The 18958-nt window shown below is 44.5% G+C and overlaps 1 protein-coding gene across 1 annotated transcript; it reads left to right on the top strand.

Moving 5' to 3' along the window:
* Positions 1–778: 778 nt before the first annotated feature.
* ajm1 (apical junction component 1 homolog) lies at positions 779–18882 on the top strand. The gene is made up of 2 exons (XM_063211417.1): positions 779–989; positions 14959–18882. The coding sequence occupies exon 2, from the start codon at positions 15014–15016 to the stop codon at positions 18350–18352; it is 3339 nt and encodes a 1112-aa protein (XP_063067487.1). The 5' UTR covers positions 779–989; positions 14959–15013; the 3' UTR covers positions 18353–18882.
* Positions 18883–18958: the final 76 nt, after the last annotated feature.

The following is an 18958-nucleotide window of genomic DNA, read 5'->3' on the forward strand; positions in this document are numbered from 1 at the left end:
TGGTGAAATAAAACGAAAAAGGTAGTCTGGTGACAGCCTACATGTAAGGTAAGCCTAAGTCTAATAAATACTCTAATGACCACCAACATAATGCAAAATAAGCATTCCTGCATAGCAACCTCAATTGAGAGAATACACCCCTAAAAAGCTGTATTCACAAGAAAAACAGCAGCTTGCTACAAAGTGCAATTAGCGAAATGTGTGTGAAGTGACTGTGACCCTATGACCCCAAAAAAAATCACTGGGCACCTCATTTCCCTGGAGAGGCAGAGTGGAGAGACACCGCCTGAACTTCTGCTTACTGGAAATACAGAGCGCACTCCTGGCTGAGGTATGTGGTTGTGTGTTAGCCTACTATAAAAAGTGCCGAGTGTGTGCTTTATGATGAGGTAATGTGCTAGCAGCCAGAAGAGGGGCAGGGTGCTGCTGCATCTGGTGGTGGCGAATAGGCATGCTATTCTAATCTTTTCTCTCCTTCCCCGTGGCCACGAATGCCACGTCTTGCATCTTGCATCTATAAATAATTTAAGATGAAACATGTTACACATCTTGCGAATCAAGTCATCACTCGCAGCAACTTGTCTTATGCGACATGACTCGTGGAATGGGTTTATAAAATCTAGGATATGGACATTTCTGTACCGTGAGAACCTGGAAAGTATAACCCATAGTGTGCATCATGTATGATGAGAACCATCTCTCTCTCTCGCTCTCCCTCACTCCCATTTGGCACGCCCCTTTTAAATGCATATTAGACGCATTGGAAGCACCGTAAGCCGGGGAGAGCGGGTAGTAACCCGACGTATGCAGTGCGAAACAAGCGCACAGCAGAGGGATGAGGCGCGGAGGACGACATGGTTGACCGATAAGACGGATTTACAAACGGGTTTTTGACTCATACAATGCAACATCTCGCCTATCACAAAGCACAGTATCGCCACTGCTTGTATTTGAAGCATGGATATATGTATGGTGATTGGAACGACACGGTAAGCGTTTATCCGAATCGACATGAACATCATATGTACATCCTTGTTATTCTGTCATTGCCAAGCTAAATTTCAGTTATGGGAAACCTCTTTTTAAACATTCTAATGGCAGGAGACCGGTCACTTGGGGAGAACATGAGGACACCCAAGTGTGCTGAGCAAAATGCAGTTATTTTACGCGTTCTTTGTCGATGCTAATGAAATTACTTTTGGTAGTTTAGGAGAGGTGCGCACATCTGTCAAAGCTCTGCCCTATCACGAATGAATGTGCTGCGCAAGTCATTGCTCCAGCGCGTGTGCTGCACCGGTACTAATGTTTTCTGTAGAATGTATGCATTATTTGGTTGCACAGTTAATACTGAGATGTCTCTCGCGGCTATACTGCAGAACTGACTTAGTACACACCTTTAACGCGCATTTGTACGAGTCACGCTTGCATGTAAGCTAGTTGGCTTTGCCGGGGTAATAGGTGCTCAAGAAAATGATGGATCGTTCGACGCACGCTTCTTTGAAGATTCGCTTGTCTGTTAACTGCAATACTAGAGATCACGTGATAGTAGAACAGGGAAAACACACTTCTGTGGGCATCCCAGTGTTACAACTAGATTAACCTCAAACCGAGCGTGATGAAATGGCTCGCGCGAGTCACGTGGTCAAGGATGCTGAGGGAGTATACGTCATGCTTTGAGAGCGCATTGATGTGGAGGAGGCGAGATGCCTGGTATAGATCTACTCGAACATGCATCACTCGCTTTCATTTCATCGCGTGATCTTCACCTGTAGTTTATAGTAGACTAAAAATAGCAAGCTTTACAATCTGAAGGACTTCTTGGGGTATGAGTCACCTGTTTGTTAACCTGACCAACTATCTGATCTAGTGACTTACTTTTGCATTCGTATGAAAATGGCGTTTGTCTTGACATTTTTCCCCACATTGAATTGCCTCATGAAATTGCCATTAGCTGAAATGAATAACCTTACTCAATACGTTTTACCCAGGGTTGACAATGTCCTCACCCAGATTAAGCCTCATGTCATACCACACCATAAGGGCCAAGCTCGCATTTTCAATGTCAAAATCAATGCTGTAGCAACAGCAGACAAGTATAAGTTGCACCTGAGAAGTGTTTGGGAAAGGCACCCCCACTGCTGTCTGCATCGAGCCAGTACTGTACAGCTATAGCCTACACTGGCACTGCAGAGGCCTGTGATAGGATCAGTATCGACCCAGCCCCATGAAGCCAGCCTTGCCCTGAAAGCATATGGCACTGCTGAGCGCCGAACACAGACGCGAGACGATATTTTTAGTCCATTTCCTCTCTCTCTCTGGTTTTTATGAAGGACCATGGGAGCTCAGGGCTCTCTCTCTCTCTCTCCATCCCTCTCTCCTTCTCCCTCACTTTCTGCTTTCCGCTCTCTCTCTTTCTCTCTCTCTCTCTCTCTCTCTCTCTCTCAATCATACAGCACAGATGAGAGCTTTTGAAGTGTCGCCCTCAGCGACCGTGTCCCCCTTTTTTTAGCCGTGATGATATGGGTCACGAAGCAGCAACAAAGCTCCGGCTCGCTCCCTCTCTCCGCTGGCAGTGGAGCAGGCCGGCCAGGCCGCCGGTGACCGGCTGAGTGGCACAGAGAGAGAGAGAGTGAGCGAGAGAGAGAGAGAGAGCATGGTGATGGTGTCCCTGCCTACGATGCATGTAGTGCCTATGTAGTAAAAAGTATAGTGGTGTGATTCACACACACACAACCAGCTGCATCGTCTGTGGGGAAGTAGTTGTGCTTTTGGGGGGCTGAGAGAATAAAAGGGTGGGTGGTGAGTGGGGAGTTAGAGGAGAAGGGTAGGGTGGGGACAGGACAGGCGTGTAGGGCAGGGGAAACCTCCTGCGACACACTGAGGGATGGGACTTCAACCTCCCACCCACTCACGCACACACACATACTCACTCAGTAACATGCACACACGCACACACGCACACACACACACACACACACACACACACACACACACACACACACACACACACACACACACACACACACACACCGCCTAGGGGCATGCTGCTGCTGTCTGATGATGGAGAGACTAAGGAGTGGGTGCTGTGGTTAACTGCTTCATGCTGAGGTCTTTAGTGTTAGCACTGGGAGCTGAGAATAAACTGTAATGTCTGAGTTTGTTCAAACATGAAGAAATTGCAGGCAGTTGTTTGTTGTGTTTTGTTTGCGCTTACAAAAAGAACTTATTACAAAATAAAATGGATGTTTGCTCCAGTTTTTGCAGGTTCTTGTTTCCAATGATAAAGCTCTTTTGATTCAGTAGCGTTTAGAGAAAAGAAAACAAAAAGAGAAAGAAATGCAAAACAACCCAATAAATCATCTAAGCAACCAATCAATCAACCAACCAATCAATCAATCAATCAATCAATCAATCAATCAATCAATCAATCAATGGAGATGTTTCTTAAATGCATGGTCTCATAACTAGCCTGGCAAATCAACTACAGCTCTGCAAGCAGTCTGGCCCAGATGCATTGTACCCCATTCTCATAAGACAGGTTTCACCACCAATTTCTAGGAAATGGCTCTGTATGCTGTTGGTTGATGTTACAATCATTTAGGTCACTCTTCTCTCTGAATTAGCTACCAGCTGAGCCAATGACAGAACTAGCCTTAAACCTGGCCCATCAAGGTGTTTGACATGCTCAAATTTAATTGGCTCTGAATCCTGGGAAGGTTTGGAATATCAGAGATAGCCAACTTGACCAGACAACGTACCGGAATGTTGTGCAGTATAACAGAAAGTATGGGCTAGCCCAATCTCGAAAAAAAAATATTCACAATCAAAACCAATTGTGACAAGGAACAACGAAGAAGTGCAAACATTTTGGGCAGACATTTCAGACCCTTCTGCCGCCATTGGGGGCTGCCCCCTTGTACGAGCGAGGCATACATGCAATTTGTGTGCAGTGTGCCGTGAACACTTGTGTGCTGTGGAGTTCTGTGTCACAATGACAATAGGAGTTGGAGTTTCCCATTTGGGCTTTCAGATTTCACTTCACATGAACAATGTCCACAATCAATCTTTCCAAAAAGCAAACAGACCAGCAGTGTGATGGACTGCCCAAGCTTTCAGAAAAGGTATGGTGGCCTTTGCCACCTTTTCAATAACAGTTTCCATATTTTGAGGCCGCAGCTCACGGACTAATAGTGGAGAGTTGCTACAAGCAGCTAAAAATCTTTGTAGTATTGTACTACCCTTGGCATATACTGTGAAAGAGTACTGGCAATTTCACTTGGGATTAAGATGGAATTGGAGTCTTATTTAATGTTTAACCTTGATAGCGCATTACCATATTTCAACTATCTGACATTTTAAATCATCCATTTATATTGGATGCTGTCTATTCGGTTCATGGATATGCCTGCTCTTTTTTACGACGAAAATAAGGTTGGAAAAAGAGACGGGAAGAGGTTGTGGAGTGAGTGTCCTTATTCCCCGCCATGGCACTGCAGTGTATACTATTAAATTACGGCATGTTGGATCCTGTGGTGAGAGTGGATTAGAGAGATTAAGGATTGGGGGGGTCAGTGTGAGAATGACAGTGCAGACATCAGACCAAGACGCAGCCATAAACAGGTCAGAGTGCTGGCAGGATGAATCGGATGCCAGTGGATTTAACACGACTAGTCAGCAGATGAGGAGGGAAGTGGAAAAAGAAGAGTGGAGAGGGAGAGAGAGAGACTAATCGCAGATGATTGGGCCATCCATCTACCACTTCATGCCGCCATGCTCTCCGACTGTCTTCTGATGCAGCAAGGGAGGGGCACGCAGGATGGAGTGAAGTGGCTCTGGAGGGCCCTCCAAAAGAAACACCGTTAAAGGAATGGGCTAATTTCTGTATATGATCAAAAAGTTGGTTTTTTTTACTGGTTTTGAATTGGACTACTAGGCTAGCGTGATTGGGCTATTAAAGTGGGTTATTTTTCTTGTAAGAATGCTGATAGTCGGCCTACCTCTCATTGTAATTTCGATTTATGAAACAGACTTAGACAAATTAATGTTCTACGTCTGAGCATGCACAAACAAAGCAAAGAAAAACAGATGATTGTGTGAAGGGGAAGAACAATTGGGTTCGTTAAAGTACTGGATCAGATTTTTTATTTTTTTTAAGATGCTGGTTATGACTGGTGATAATCTGAATCTATGGTGTGTGTTATGAGATTATAGTAGAGAGCGCACGGATTAAGGGCCAAAGGTCAGATGATCATAAAAGCATTAAACCTGTACCGTGATAATAACGTCTGGCAGATGTCAACTTGATTAGTGGTCCCGCTTGAGTGAGTGGGGGGCAAGCAGACACCAGGCAGGCCTGGTCCTGTATGGATGGATGGGAGGGCAGCTGTCAAAGCTAATGGATGGCTACTACAGCACTAGTATGGAGGTCTTTATCTTGTTTAATTGAATTTCCTGTGGTGGCTATGAGAGAGGAACGTGCCTGTTATGCATGAGCTTTTCATGAAGACAACAAGACAAGCCTCAGCGATAACTGTTGTTGCATTAGCAATTAAGACTCTCTCAGCCAAGCGTTAGTGTCACACAAGCTGGCAGGCCATGCAGCAGCACGCTGAGACAGATCACATTTCACCTGGCTATGTAAAAACAGAGCGCTTGCGCTTTTAGCAGGCAAAATATTCACCAACGTTTTCTGGTTGCAAGCAGAGGACTCATTTGGTTTCACTGAGACCAATAATTGCATATGGTCCTCCTCAACCACATCCAGTATTCTGGAATGGAAGATAAGTTATCCTTTAATGTTAGTATGTGGCTTGGAATTCGAATATAGCCAAACTGCAATTTGAATATAGCAAAGAATTTCACCATTTTGTTCTTTGGAATGGAACACAACAAAGACCACATTGGGCAATCATTTTTAAACATTGTTTACAGCATTTATTTGCATCATGCCAGAGGGAGTTGTATTAGAATTCATTTCATGCTTGACTCATACCATACATGCAAACGCAATGGTCCCCTAATTAACTATGACACATGTGGGTTAGGATAAAGGCATGTTTCAGGGCCATGATACATTATTAGTCACTATAAACAAGCTAAAATAATGCCGTTATAATGCGCAACATAAAATCTCTATAACAAAAAAATGCTGTAAGGAACTAGTCTTAAAGGTGTGTGTGTGTGTGTGTGTGTGTGTGTGTGTGTGTGTGTGTGTGTGTGTGTGTGTGTGTGTGTGTGTGTGTGTGTGTGTGTGTGTGTGTGTGTGTGTGTGTGTGTGTGTGTGTGTGTGTGTGTGTGTGTGTGTGTGTGTGTGTGTGTGTGTGTGTGTGTGAGAGTGAGTGAGTGAGTGAGTGAGCACGTGTGCATGTGTGTTCTGCGCGTGGGCTGCCGTTGCCAGATCACAGACCTTAACAGATGGTCCTGTGGACCGAGCTCCCATGAGGATGCCAATAGTGGGACATTAGTATGGTGCCTGTCATCACCATTTTATGGAGTGAATGACACAGCTTCGCTCTGCCTTGGCATGCTATTGGTCTCAGTGGTGGTAGCTCTTAGCTCCCCCTTTGCCCTCTTTCCCATTCCCTAAGTATCACACAGGCTCTCTATGTGCAAGAGTTTTGGCAGTTTATGTTCAGTGTATAGACAGTTGGAGAGTTCTAATTGAAATGCATATATTGTATTAAAGTTGTTACGTTACTATCTCCAGCAGTCCACAAAGGGTCTGTATCTGAGTATGGAGGTTGTAGTGGTTTTGTAAAGTCCTGAAAAAGTAAGACAGGGTTGAAGACATGGGTTTATTTCCTTGGTGGCCAAATAAATGGCTTTTTACTGTGTTTGAAACGGACTAGACTAGCATGGTTGGGTTACTGTTGCCCTCCTCTTCACCCACTTTCCCATCCTTCAGATCACACAGCCTGTGTGTCTGTAAAAGGGTGTTTTTGTCTGTCTGGATTATGTATTGTATACAGGACAATTATAACTGGCATCCGTAGATGGTATTATTGAGTTGATATTTTATTGTCATGGGTTTATTCATTGTGCTGAAAATATGCCCATTGTTGGTCTGGCACAGGCAGACTAATTAGACAAACATTCATGGAGTGGCAGGCCGCAGAATGGGCTCTTTTGATGCCCCCACTCGTTACACATGAAGGAAGGATTTGTGTTTGCATTGGGGCCACGGATTACCACAGACTGTCCAGTGAATACTGACTCAAGAAAGTATGAACGCTCAACCCGTGAGTCACAAAAGGGAGCGTGAGCATTTCGGCTGTTATTGTTTCTTCCTTTACTGTAGAAGATCTGTCCATTCACATGATCATAGCACTCCTCCTCATTCACGGGTGGGACGTGGGAAATGATGAGCCACTAGATTTGTTAAGCTCTCATTATCACCCCTTTAGGACACCGGAGAGTTCAGACCGGCCATAAATGCTCTCCTCCCAGGGAGGGGTGTCATGGGCCAACAGTCTTGTCCAAATGTTCTCTCTCATGGCTATCACAGGTCCAGCAAAGCGGAGGGCTTGAGAGCATTACTGGTTTTTGAACACATTTTTTGTCCATCTGTGCTCAATGAGTCGCTTTAGGATTGGCAAAATCATCTGTAGCTCAGCACTCGTGCGCAAAATGCCTGTTCTAATGGGTTTAGGTAGTGCTCAGTCTAACAAGGTTAAAAGGCCAATGTCATTTGCAAAGTCTCAAAAATAAAACTAGTTTCCGATGGCTTGACAGACATAGTAGAGTAGTACAGTACAGTAGAGTTCCTTTTTTATCACGAAAGACATTTAAGTGTCTACCAGCTTACACAAAATACCAGTGTTCCCACAGAATTTTTGTCAGTCAAGGTGGTGGGGGGTTAGGCGACATCAGAGACACTTCATTATCTTCATTGCAAAGACTATGCTGTGCAGTGTCATAAGAGATATGATATGAAAACCCAAATTAACATTTTTGGTGACTCAAATCTAAAAATCACATTCCCAAACCAAAATCTTTATCTTGTCAGAGGACTTAGTGAAGGTGGTAGGTGTTTGTTGCCGAGGTCGGTGCCTTAACAATAAAGTGCTGGGGGAAATTCTGAACACAAGACACATACCGTATATTGCAGCACTACAAGATACATACATTGCAAGACATAACATACATAGTGGTCCAGGTCCATACAGTCCATGTGACAATAAAAGAGTAAACAATTAAAGCGTCCTTAGACTTCCTTAAGAAAACACTATAATATCATATACCGTACACTATTTGAAAAATGGTGGTACAAAATGGACACTATACACATGTAAATTGACTAACTTGACTGATAAATGTCTAATGCCAGCTCCGTAAGAAGGTACCTTATGTTTGATGTGTGTTGGAGACAGTGGAGGGTATTCAATGGAAAGACTGGAGGCGGTGCACGCTCTGCAAAGATGCAACTCCCCAGTCCTATTAAATAATTCACACCCATCTGTAGGGGCTGCACAGGTTAAAAGGGTCAACGTAGTGGCCCAGCTGGCAGCACCAGAAGTCACATCATGCAGCATCTCAACACATGGCACAGGGGAACTGACTGTCTTTAACAGTAGCTTCAGTGATGACGTTGGCAACACTTGCCCCCACTGCAGAAGTAGCAGCAGCAGCAGCAGCAGCACAGATATACGGATGGGTTTTGAAAATGCAAATGTGGATCTAGGCTAAGGAGTGCCGAGCAGCAGCAATCTGTTTGGCTGCATTTTAAAATGCCGTGTTATCCTTTAAGAGAAAGAAGAGAATCTGGAATGAAGCAGCCTTTTCTTAGACAAACAGTATTTTTGTCTTTCACATGAACAAATGAGGGCTCTCAAAAATAATTTTAAACTGAGAGGGAATAAATAGAAAGTTGTTTATTAGCCAGGAGAAAACGTAACGCTTTTGTGCTTGACTTGACAGAGTGCCAGCTTGCAAAAAAAAGTAGCCAGTTTTCTCTGTTCACTTTTGCATGACTTGCAACTCTAAAAGAGCAAATAGCACTCTGGTGCTTGGCTGGAGAGAAATAAAAGCAGGGAGGTTCGACACGGCGAGCCGAGCTTGCCTCAAGGGGCCACAGATCGAGAGCGCAGCACACGTACCCATACGGTAGCACTGTGACTCACAGACCGTGCTCTCATCACAAGTCCCCTGTTCTGCTGAAAAGTCCCGAAAATGTCTCCTCGCTTCGCTTTTCCCCCCTTTTGCACTTCTGCTGAGCTGATTGCCAAACAGTGAAGGGGCTAATCCTATTAGGCCTGCCTGGCAAGTCTCGTCTCCCCCTGCGGCAACATGGCATGCAGGGCCACTATGGCATCGCAACCGCAATCCCCGTCCAGACAGCACACCGTTTAGGGCTGTTGGAAATGAGCAGCATCATGTTTTTTCTTTTATTATCCTTCTGTCGCTTTCTTTTTGTTTGGTCATGGTCTTGGATTACAGTCTCAGCTCAGCACAGAGGAAGTGTCTTGTTGTTGTTATGTACATACACGCACACTGGCTGTCGTGTGATCAGGGGAAGATCACGGGGAAGGTGCCAACTGAGACTTGGTGCGTAAGCGTCTTGGGACAGGATGTTTGTAAGGGAGCAGGATCTGCATTAGCATATGACAACCAGGGGTGTGACAAGACTCCTCCCCCTCTGGAGTCTCAAGGTTCCTCCCTCTCATTTGGTGATGCAGTCAGGAAACATAGTCTCACTACTCTGCTCTGCTCTCTGCTCCACATGTACAGTAAGGATGTTTGTGTAACTAATGACATTTGACTGTAGAAAATAGCTGTTTTGGGGGGCACTGTGGCGGGGGCGCTGTGGCGCAGCGCGCTAAGCCCCCCACATTTGGGCTTACATTGCCCATGGGGACCCCGGTTCAAATCTGTCCGGGGTCATTTCCTGGCCCTGCCCCATCTCTCTCTCCCAATCGTTTCCTGTCTACTCTCACACTGTCCTATAATAATAAAGCCCAAAAAGCCCCCAAAAATAGTTAAAGAAAATAGCTGTTTTACTCAGTTATGCACAACAGAATGGAGTATAAGTCTGTGGTTTCACAGCCAGTCTTCCCTCAGTTTCTTCACTCACGAGTCTGGAATCACAATCAGCTGGGCCTGTTTGATGTGTGGGTCGCCACGAGGTCTTGCAGATGCGCAATGCTGGTCAGCTGGTTTGTGTTTGGTGCACAGACGGCCACATGTCTGTTATGGTAAGCACTAGCTCTGTCATAAGTGCCGTGGGCTGGGGGCATGAGTGTAAGCCAGACATAAGGATGTGGTGGTGAACCTGGGCACACGTCTGTTGTGGTAAGCACTACTTCTGTCATAAGTGCAGTGGGCTGGTGCCGGGGGGATGTGAGAGGAAGACAGACACAAGGATGTGGTGGTGGTGGTGAGGGGAATTCTGGGGCATCTGGCAGCATATAGTGGTCTCCCCGGAGAGCCCCGACAAAAGGGGACGTTGCTATGATGCAGGTGGCCTTGCACAGGTGTGGCGTGTGCCTCACTCACCCCCCGTGTCCCCCAAGAGGACGTCGTCTTACCTCTTGCATGGGTGATGTCAGGGCTCCGGCTGTGCTGACAGTATACGTGGCAGAGGCATCTGCCACCACCTCCAACTTATTGTGAGCAAACCTTCACCTCGACACTGTGGGGGTATTGCACTTAACTGTCCAGGAGGTGATTACAATACACTTGTTAATGCTCTACACTGTCACATGGGGACCAACCGTGCCATTGCTATTTTCCAGAGTAGCAAGTTTACAGGCGCAACCGAGCCAGCAGTTCTTTGAATATTTAATGTGAAAGTCGCACCATTTCATCACTGTTTAGTGTGTGTGAATTTCTGTGATGTCCCACCCTGAGGGGACATTTTTTTTAGCTATATTCTGGGTATTTTGATGTCAGGGGCTGTCGGAAATGAATAATATGATTACTTTCGGTCCCTGACAGCCCTGTCCCAAGAAATCCAGCGCTATTAGAAATGACAAGATGGCCCAGAACTCAGAAGGGAAAAAAGATATTTTTAGATTGTCTTTTGTGCTTTTTTCCCTCTCAACCCCAACTTCAGAAGATGTGCTGTGACTCACTCCAGTGTTCTTTTGTCATATCTAAACTTAGCTGATTAAACATGTTGTAGGGGGGACTCTTGATTAAGTTTGCAATGGATTACTATGCCCCTCCATGAAGTAGAGAGGAATTCTCTCTCTCTCTCTCTCTCTCTCTCTCTCTCTGCCAAGTCTTGCCATATGTTCTTATATGATCACAGTCATATACTGTACTGTTGCTGAGGTAACAGCATCCATTAGCAACGCCGTACCTTAGTATGAGTTGGACGATAATGATACCACTGTGGTGCCTGTGCCCTGCAATTTGCTTTGCTGTGCAATTTTAAGCTGTGGTCTGATACAGTAGATAATACATGCAGATGGGTCTTTAGTAGCACTCAAAACCCACCCTGTCTTCTTTACATTCACATTGTAATTGCCAATGGATTGTAATTGGATGCATATTTCTGACACTCAAAGACCAAGTTCAGTTCTGCGTTAGTTTGTATGAGACATTCAAGGTAGTGCTTTTGATATTTACTGTGACCGTTGGAAAGGAAACAGAATAGTGTCACTTGAAAGTCTGTTTGTCACTGTGTATTATTGTTGGCCTCCTTCCAGAAATGATGATGAATTTGCAACCTGTGCATGTCATCAGGGTTTTGATCATTTAGCTGGAGATCTATTAGGAGATCTATTGGATCTAAAGGATTTATACTGTTTTCTATGTATTTCCATAGCAACAAGAAAGCTTGAACAGGAGAACTGGTTGAAGAAAAACATTCTGCAAACTGCATTTGATAATAACCACATCTTGTAAACGGTTGCTGTAGTCAGTTCAGTTGTTGTTTTGGGGATTTCATGCCGGGGGCAGGCTGTTATTCAGACATTCACAGGCCTTGTACTGCATGCCCTGCTCCTATGAGATCTATCCTGGGACTTTATAAGTCACTTGACTGCATGGTAAAACCTTTTGCACCTAAAGGTAGGCCATTACAGATGCTGGGATATGGCTAGGATCAGCATTTTACTGCAAAAGGAAGTGTGATGTTTGTTTTCATATACAGGGATGCGGAAAATACTATCCTTTGATAACTTTCCCATGAAAGGAAACACCTTACGATGGAAATTAGCGCCTTTGATACTGAACTGTACGTCACAAAAATGTATAACATATTGATTGAACCCTCCTTGAAATAAGTACTGGATAATACTCAAAATTGTAAGCTTAGACCTTGAGCTTAAAGCATCCAAACGTCACAGAAAACATTCGAAATATGCTTTTCAAGGAAGCAATTATGGTTGAGGTGAACAAATCTGAAATACCACAATTAAAATGCTGCTGATGGGCAGAAATATTGAGGGGTTAGTTTATCATGGGTCATGTTGAGATCAGGACGCGATTGTTATGAAATGTCTGAACTGCCCTGTGTTCTAATGTATCTTTGGGGCGCGAGATATCAATTTATCTGTTAATGCCAAAGAGACCATGAAATTTAGGTTTCTGGCAAAAATGGTAATGCACACAGATATTTTATACTGAAGGTCTTTTTAGGCTGAGATTAGAAAGTAATTACATGTATTTGCTCTACTTTTTCCTCAAAACTGACTTGTAATAAACTATTAACAGTCCATAAAGTTGATAGTAGCCAAAGGCTTAGTTTAGTTCAGGTTTCACTAGTAATCTAGAAAAATTGGTCATGGTTTGTGAATTCCTCTCAGCCTCAGGTCCTCTAAGTAAGTGAGTCTTTTGTGTGCTTTTGAACTGTGTGTCTGCTGTTAAGGAAGTCAGATCTGCCAAAGCCAAAGACATGGTGTGGTTTTAAATATCTAATGTGTACGTTCTGCTCAATGTAAGCATGTTGGACAGAGTTGAAGTGGCTCATTAGTATTGAGCCTTAGATGTAAATGTCTTGTAGTACTCATCTTGGAACATTAACACATTTCATATGGTTTAACCCTCAAGCGACCGGCCTGTTTTTGCGACTAATCTGACCATTTATGACCCCAAGGAGTTTACTGTATATAGAAATACCACTATATAAATTATTTTTTGGGGTTCATTCAAATTTATTTACATCTTGCACATACTTGTCCCTCATCTAAAGCAAAAAAAATGTGAATTTGAACATTTTATTGTTTTGCTAAAAAATAGTCAAACTTACATACGTATATGCTAAATATGATGTATGCCCTCATTTGCATATGTAAACATCAAAATACAAAAAACATCCAATACATTTTTTTCTTCTCTCATCACCAGTAATCAACTGAGAAAGTTTCATGGTGATATCTATCATTTTTTTTTGCCTATTCACTTGTAGTAGTCTCACCATAATAATACAGTATATTTATGCTAATTATGGAAATTGCTCAAAGTGAAACTTTGAGAAACCAAGCTAAATTCTATCCATTAGGCCCATAGATGACATTTCTGCAATAAAACTTTAGGGTACTCAACATTTCTGGGTTCATGAAATCACAAGATCAGAGAATATGGTAATTTACATAGACAAAACCATGTCTCAAACATATAACCTTATGCACACTCAAAATTTCTCTGAAACTTTTTCTGGACATTGTAGCTGTGAAAAGGTGAGCAAATAAATGATTCAACTGATGCTTCAGCCTTTGTGTAGCCATAAAATAAGGAAAATTCTAAAAACGCCATTGATTTCTACACTGATGACTTGTTTCCTCCCTCTTTGTTCATCAGGATGACTTCCATTTCATATTCTCATCATGTGTCTAGGACCACTGTGCCATGATATCAACAAATATGGAGCAATTACAGAGGAAATGCTATCTGGGTGCCCTCACAATATGCTTCGTTGGCTATCGCAGGGGTGCCCTATTTATTTATATAATATATTATATTTTAATACTATAAATGTTTATATTGTGAATATTTTAGGTCTGCTGACCATGGCCTGCCCAAAGACACAAAATACAAACAACAGAGTTTGAAAATTACAACAACAATGGACATTATAATGTTGAGTATCTCATGGACCCTCTCGGGGTCATAAATGACCCCAGAGGTGTTTTGATTATAAATCCTATGTAGATGGTCCAAATCTCACAAAAATCATTCACAACATGCACAACATGTGTATTGACAAACTCCTAGAAGGACAAGTTTTTCTGATGAAAATTGCAGGAACGGTGTATGAAAATATGTGACCCCAGTCGGTCGCTTTAGGGTTAAGAGGGTTTACATTTCCTTTTCTTTATAAGGAACTTAATGGATTCTACTTCGGTCTTATTAATGTATACTAATATATGTATACTGTATGTATATAGTTGTGTAATATACTGATTATTATTACAGCATGACACGGGAGTGGATTTTCATTCCCGTCCCATCCCGCTCCTAGAAAAAAAATCCCATCCCGTCCCATCCCGGACTGGAGTAAAAGAAACAATTCCCATCCCGTCCACTCCTGAAAAGAAAGTTTCCCAATCCTACCCACTCCCACACAAAATCAATCCCACTCCCGTTTCGTCAAAAAAGCAAGGCTTTTTTTAATGGAAAGAAATCATCTAATTTTTGGCATTCCCGCTCCCGTTCATTTTTATTCCCACTCCTGCCCGCTCCTGTTCATTTTTATTCCCACTCCTGCCCGCTCCCATTCATCTTTATTCCCACTCCTGCCCGCTCCCGTTCATCTTTAAAATTTGGACTCCCATCCCGCGGGAATCCCGCGGGACCGAAGGGACACACAGGAATTCCTGAAAAATGTCATCCTCTAATTCTTATATTCTAATAACTTTATGCAATGTTATTTATTTTCATGGTTTTAACAATGATTCACGTTTGCCTATATCCAAAAGTTGTTTTACTAAAAATGATGTAATTGATGTAATTGATTGATGTTACAACTGAATCCAAAGCTTATAAACTTTTCTCTTTTTTCTCTTTCTTTCTTAGGGTATAAAACCCCTGAAAAAGATTTAATGGAGAAAACAAGAGCAGTCCCATTAAGATGACACGCACAGACCCACCTGACATACTGGTATCAACTGTGTATCAAGACATAAAAGTGAAATCCCTTTCCACGCACACCCAGTCCTCCCGTTCCTCTGAACAATGTAATTCCCCACCCGCCAGCACACTGGAGGACAATCGCAACCAAAAGAGCAAAAAGAGGCACTGCCGCAGTTCTGATCTTGCCGGGTCACTCGACAGACCCAAAGTAAACTCCCATTCCATGGAGTACCCACACAGGAGGGCTGACCGCTACGTAGCCCACCCAGATGTAGCCTGGAATGCCTTGGGCCGCCAGCAAGGCCAATACCGCTTCTCCTCCCCAGAGCTTTACAACCACAGACTGACAGCACAGCAAATCAGTGCTGAAATGGCCAGCGAAATGGCCATGGTGACAGACATGAGAGAAAAGAGGAGGGCACGGTCGAAAAGTGCCTCGAGGGCACAGACTAGCCTGACACCTGTGTCCTTTGAGGGGTCTCCACCAGTCGGCCGACGGGGAAGAGAGACCCAGAGGTCTCCCCGTGGAGACACCAAGTGGAAGCCTGAGGTCTCGCCACGCAGGGAGTGCTCCTTCGCTGCAACCAGGGCACTCATGAACGAGGTTCACCCTATAAAACTACAGCCACAGCAAACCGACACCAGCCGGTACTCTCCAGTGTTCCCTCCAGAGGGGGGCCTTGACGACGGCCGGACCGACAAGCCTGCCACCAGCCCTCACGTCAGGTGCAGGGTGGACATCAAGCCAGACGATGCAGCTGCTGCTGCGCACCAGTCTGGAAGAAAACATTCAACGCCCAGGATGGATATACCTTGGCAGAGGTACACTAGTGGACACAGCAGGAGTCTTACGGTGCCCCGCCATTTTTCGCTGTCTAGGACCCCAACCCCGACAGAGTCTTTCACTGGCGAGTACCGGCAGCAGGCGTACCAGTATTCCCACAGTATGCCAAACAGTTACATGCATCCTGTGGAGATACAAATGCAACGGATGCCTTCTCCAAGGGAGTCGAGGGAGTACTACAGAAGGGAAAGAAGGGCTCATTCTAGCCCCAATGTGCCAACGAAATTCTTTTATGCAGAGGACATGGGGAGATATGCTAACCCTGTGCCTCCTCCAGAAAGGACTTACTACCATGAGGACCACTTCAGCATTCCCAGCCAAAATGTCAACCCAAAAGTCCAGTATGTGCAGGATCCAAGGACTCGACTCGTGCATACTGTGCCTGCCAGGCCATATTTTGCCGAAATAGACCCAAGCCAGTATCCGCCACAGGTTTATCAGAAACAGTATACTCCTAGTGATTCAGGGTCATACATTGTTCAGACACCTCCTGCGAGAACGTTCTACGGTGACGACCCAAGGACATACCAGATCAAGACAGCCCCACCACGCATTTTTTACACAGGTGATCCCTACACACCACCCATGGAGCATCACTTTCCAGCAAGGGCATACTACACAGAGGGCCGTCAACGTGCTCGAGTGGTCCAGCCCCAGTCGGACGACTGGTATGGCTCTGATGTATCTGGATACTCCTCACATTATCCTTCCTCTTACGTTTCTCAGGTCACCCCGACCAGAGTCAGAACCAGTCAAGAAGCAGTGCTCACTACTACCTGGTACGCTAACCCTTGCATTGATACAACAAGGCCAGTCCAGGAGCCGAGGCCATACTCGAGGTCCTGGGACAACATCCTCAACACACAAGTGGAGCGCGAACAACCTCAGGCGGCACCACGCGGTCGTAGCTATGAAACTCTCCTGGATCAGGAGAAACCGGCCACGGAGGACAAACCGAAACCTGTAGTTGTCAACCTGTCTACTTCGCCAAGACGCTATGCAGCCCTGTCTTTGTCCGAGAACTCCCTCATCGACAAGAGTCCAACAGAAACTGGGAAGAGTGTAGGTTCAGGAAAACTTTGGTATGTCACACCAGAGATCACCATCACTGACAATGACATTCGACCAGGAATCCTCACTAAATCAGAGGGGCGCTCAGCTAGCTGGGACGTGCTTGACTCCAAAACTTCGCCAGGCCGAGAGGATGCAACACACGAGGCCACAATGTCTTGCTCAGTGGACTCTACCAAAGAAAAGACCCACCACAGCTCATCACTGCAGCAAAGTCTCGAGCAGCTCGATGAGCTCTTAGCCGATCTGGTCATTGACTACAAACCCGGCTCTGGCAGAAGGCATAGTGAAGATCTGCTAGGCCAACTCAAGAAACTAATCGATGAAGAGGAAGCAGCATGTTTGGCCAGAAAGGATTCAAAGGCAGGATCTGAGGGCTGCTGTGATAAACAACCCACATCTACCAGAATGACCCCTGATTCTTTCAAAGACACAGATACACCCACCGGAGAAAACACTAGAAGCGAGTGCTCTCCAGACCAGAGTCCTGACGAAGACGACACTATGATGTGCTCCAACAGTAAGTGTCAGCGGACTGAGACCTTATTCAATGCCTGTCTGTACTTCAAATCCTGCCACAGCTGCTACACGTACTACTGCTCTCGTAACTGCCGCAGGGAACACTGGGACGTTCACAAGGAAAGCTGCTTGTACGGACGCATGGGTAGCATTTGTCGCCACATCATCAAGCACTGCCGTGAGACGGCTGATGTCCACAAAGCCTTCTCTCGTATCGCCAAGGTGGGCTACTTGTCTCGAGGAAGAGGGGTTCTGTTTTTAGGATTCCCAAATCCAGGCTCATCAACAAACTTCCTTCAGTATGGCCTGGAAAGCCTTCTTATGTCCCCAACATATCTTTCACTCCGAGAACTAGACAACTTCAGAGAAAACTTGGGGGAATACTGCAAAGAGCTTCAGGAGGCTGGGAAGGAGTACGATCCCAACGAATGTTTCCTCTTGAATGTATCCATCGCCGTTGGCGATCAAGTGCCAGATGGACCGTCGCCGCGCGTTCAAAGCCCAACTGTTAGGAAATATGCCAAGGTTGCTCTGGCCTCTTACAGCCCGGAGAAAAAGGTTCACAAGAAAGAAAACGACATGGAAACGCTAATCCTCACACCACCGCCGGGGACAGCCGACATCGATAAAGAAGGTGAGGAAGGGAGGAAAGCTCGAGAGATCTGCTTCATAAACATCCAGCGCGAACTGAGGATGCGAGGGGTGTTCCTGCGCCACGAGTACCCACAGATATACCAGCAGCTCTGTGAGTTCGTAGAGAACAACAGGAGGTTTACGCCCACCACCATCTACCCGATTGACAAGCGGACAGGAAAACAATTCATGTGCATGATCATGGCTGCCTCGGAGCCCAGAACCCTGGACTGGGTAGGCACCCCTCATCTCCTCGACGGCATCATTTAAAGCAAGTGCACCTTCCAATGTACATAAAACAAACAAAAATATATATGTATAGAAATACATATATATTTCTGATACAGTACATAACTCTATATATTGGGCTTATTTATTATAAATGTTTGTAGATATGTATTTTATTATTCACAAGAGATATATTCCTGTCTGCGTGTGGTCAGTATTATTCATATTTAGAATATTGCCTGCCAAATGCAGATTAGAAGTAATTTCTAGTTTGATTGATTGATTGTTGTCATGATGTCATAACAGTCTTTGTTCACTCTGTTTCCTACTTTTCAGATTAGCACATTATTTTTTCATGGTTGTACATATGTGTTTTTGTGATTTTGAAATGCCTTGGTCCGGTTTTGAAAATAGAGACCATTTCTGTTTTTATAGCTTACAGTCTTGCTGTTTCTTCATGCATTGATGCACTTAAATGGAGGTCATTTTCATCAAAACCAGTTATCCAACTGGTTTTTCTTAGGTTTGGTTAAAGGTCTAATTTACCATATCTTATTTGAGATATCATTCTGTAAGGGAGTTTGTTATTTTCCTATAAGTAAAAAATATTTTTTCCTATGCAACAAAATCTGTTGAGGAATTCCATTA

Source organism: Engraulis encrasicolus, chromosome 11, assembly GCF_034702125.1.
Source record: "Engraulis encrasicolus isolate BLACKSEA-1 chromosome 11, IST_EnEncr_1.0, whole genome shotgun sequence".
Classification (NCBI taxonomy): Eukaryota; Metazoa; Chordata; class Actinopteri; order Clupeiformes; family Engraulidae; genus Engraulis; species Engraulis encrasicolus.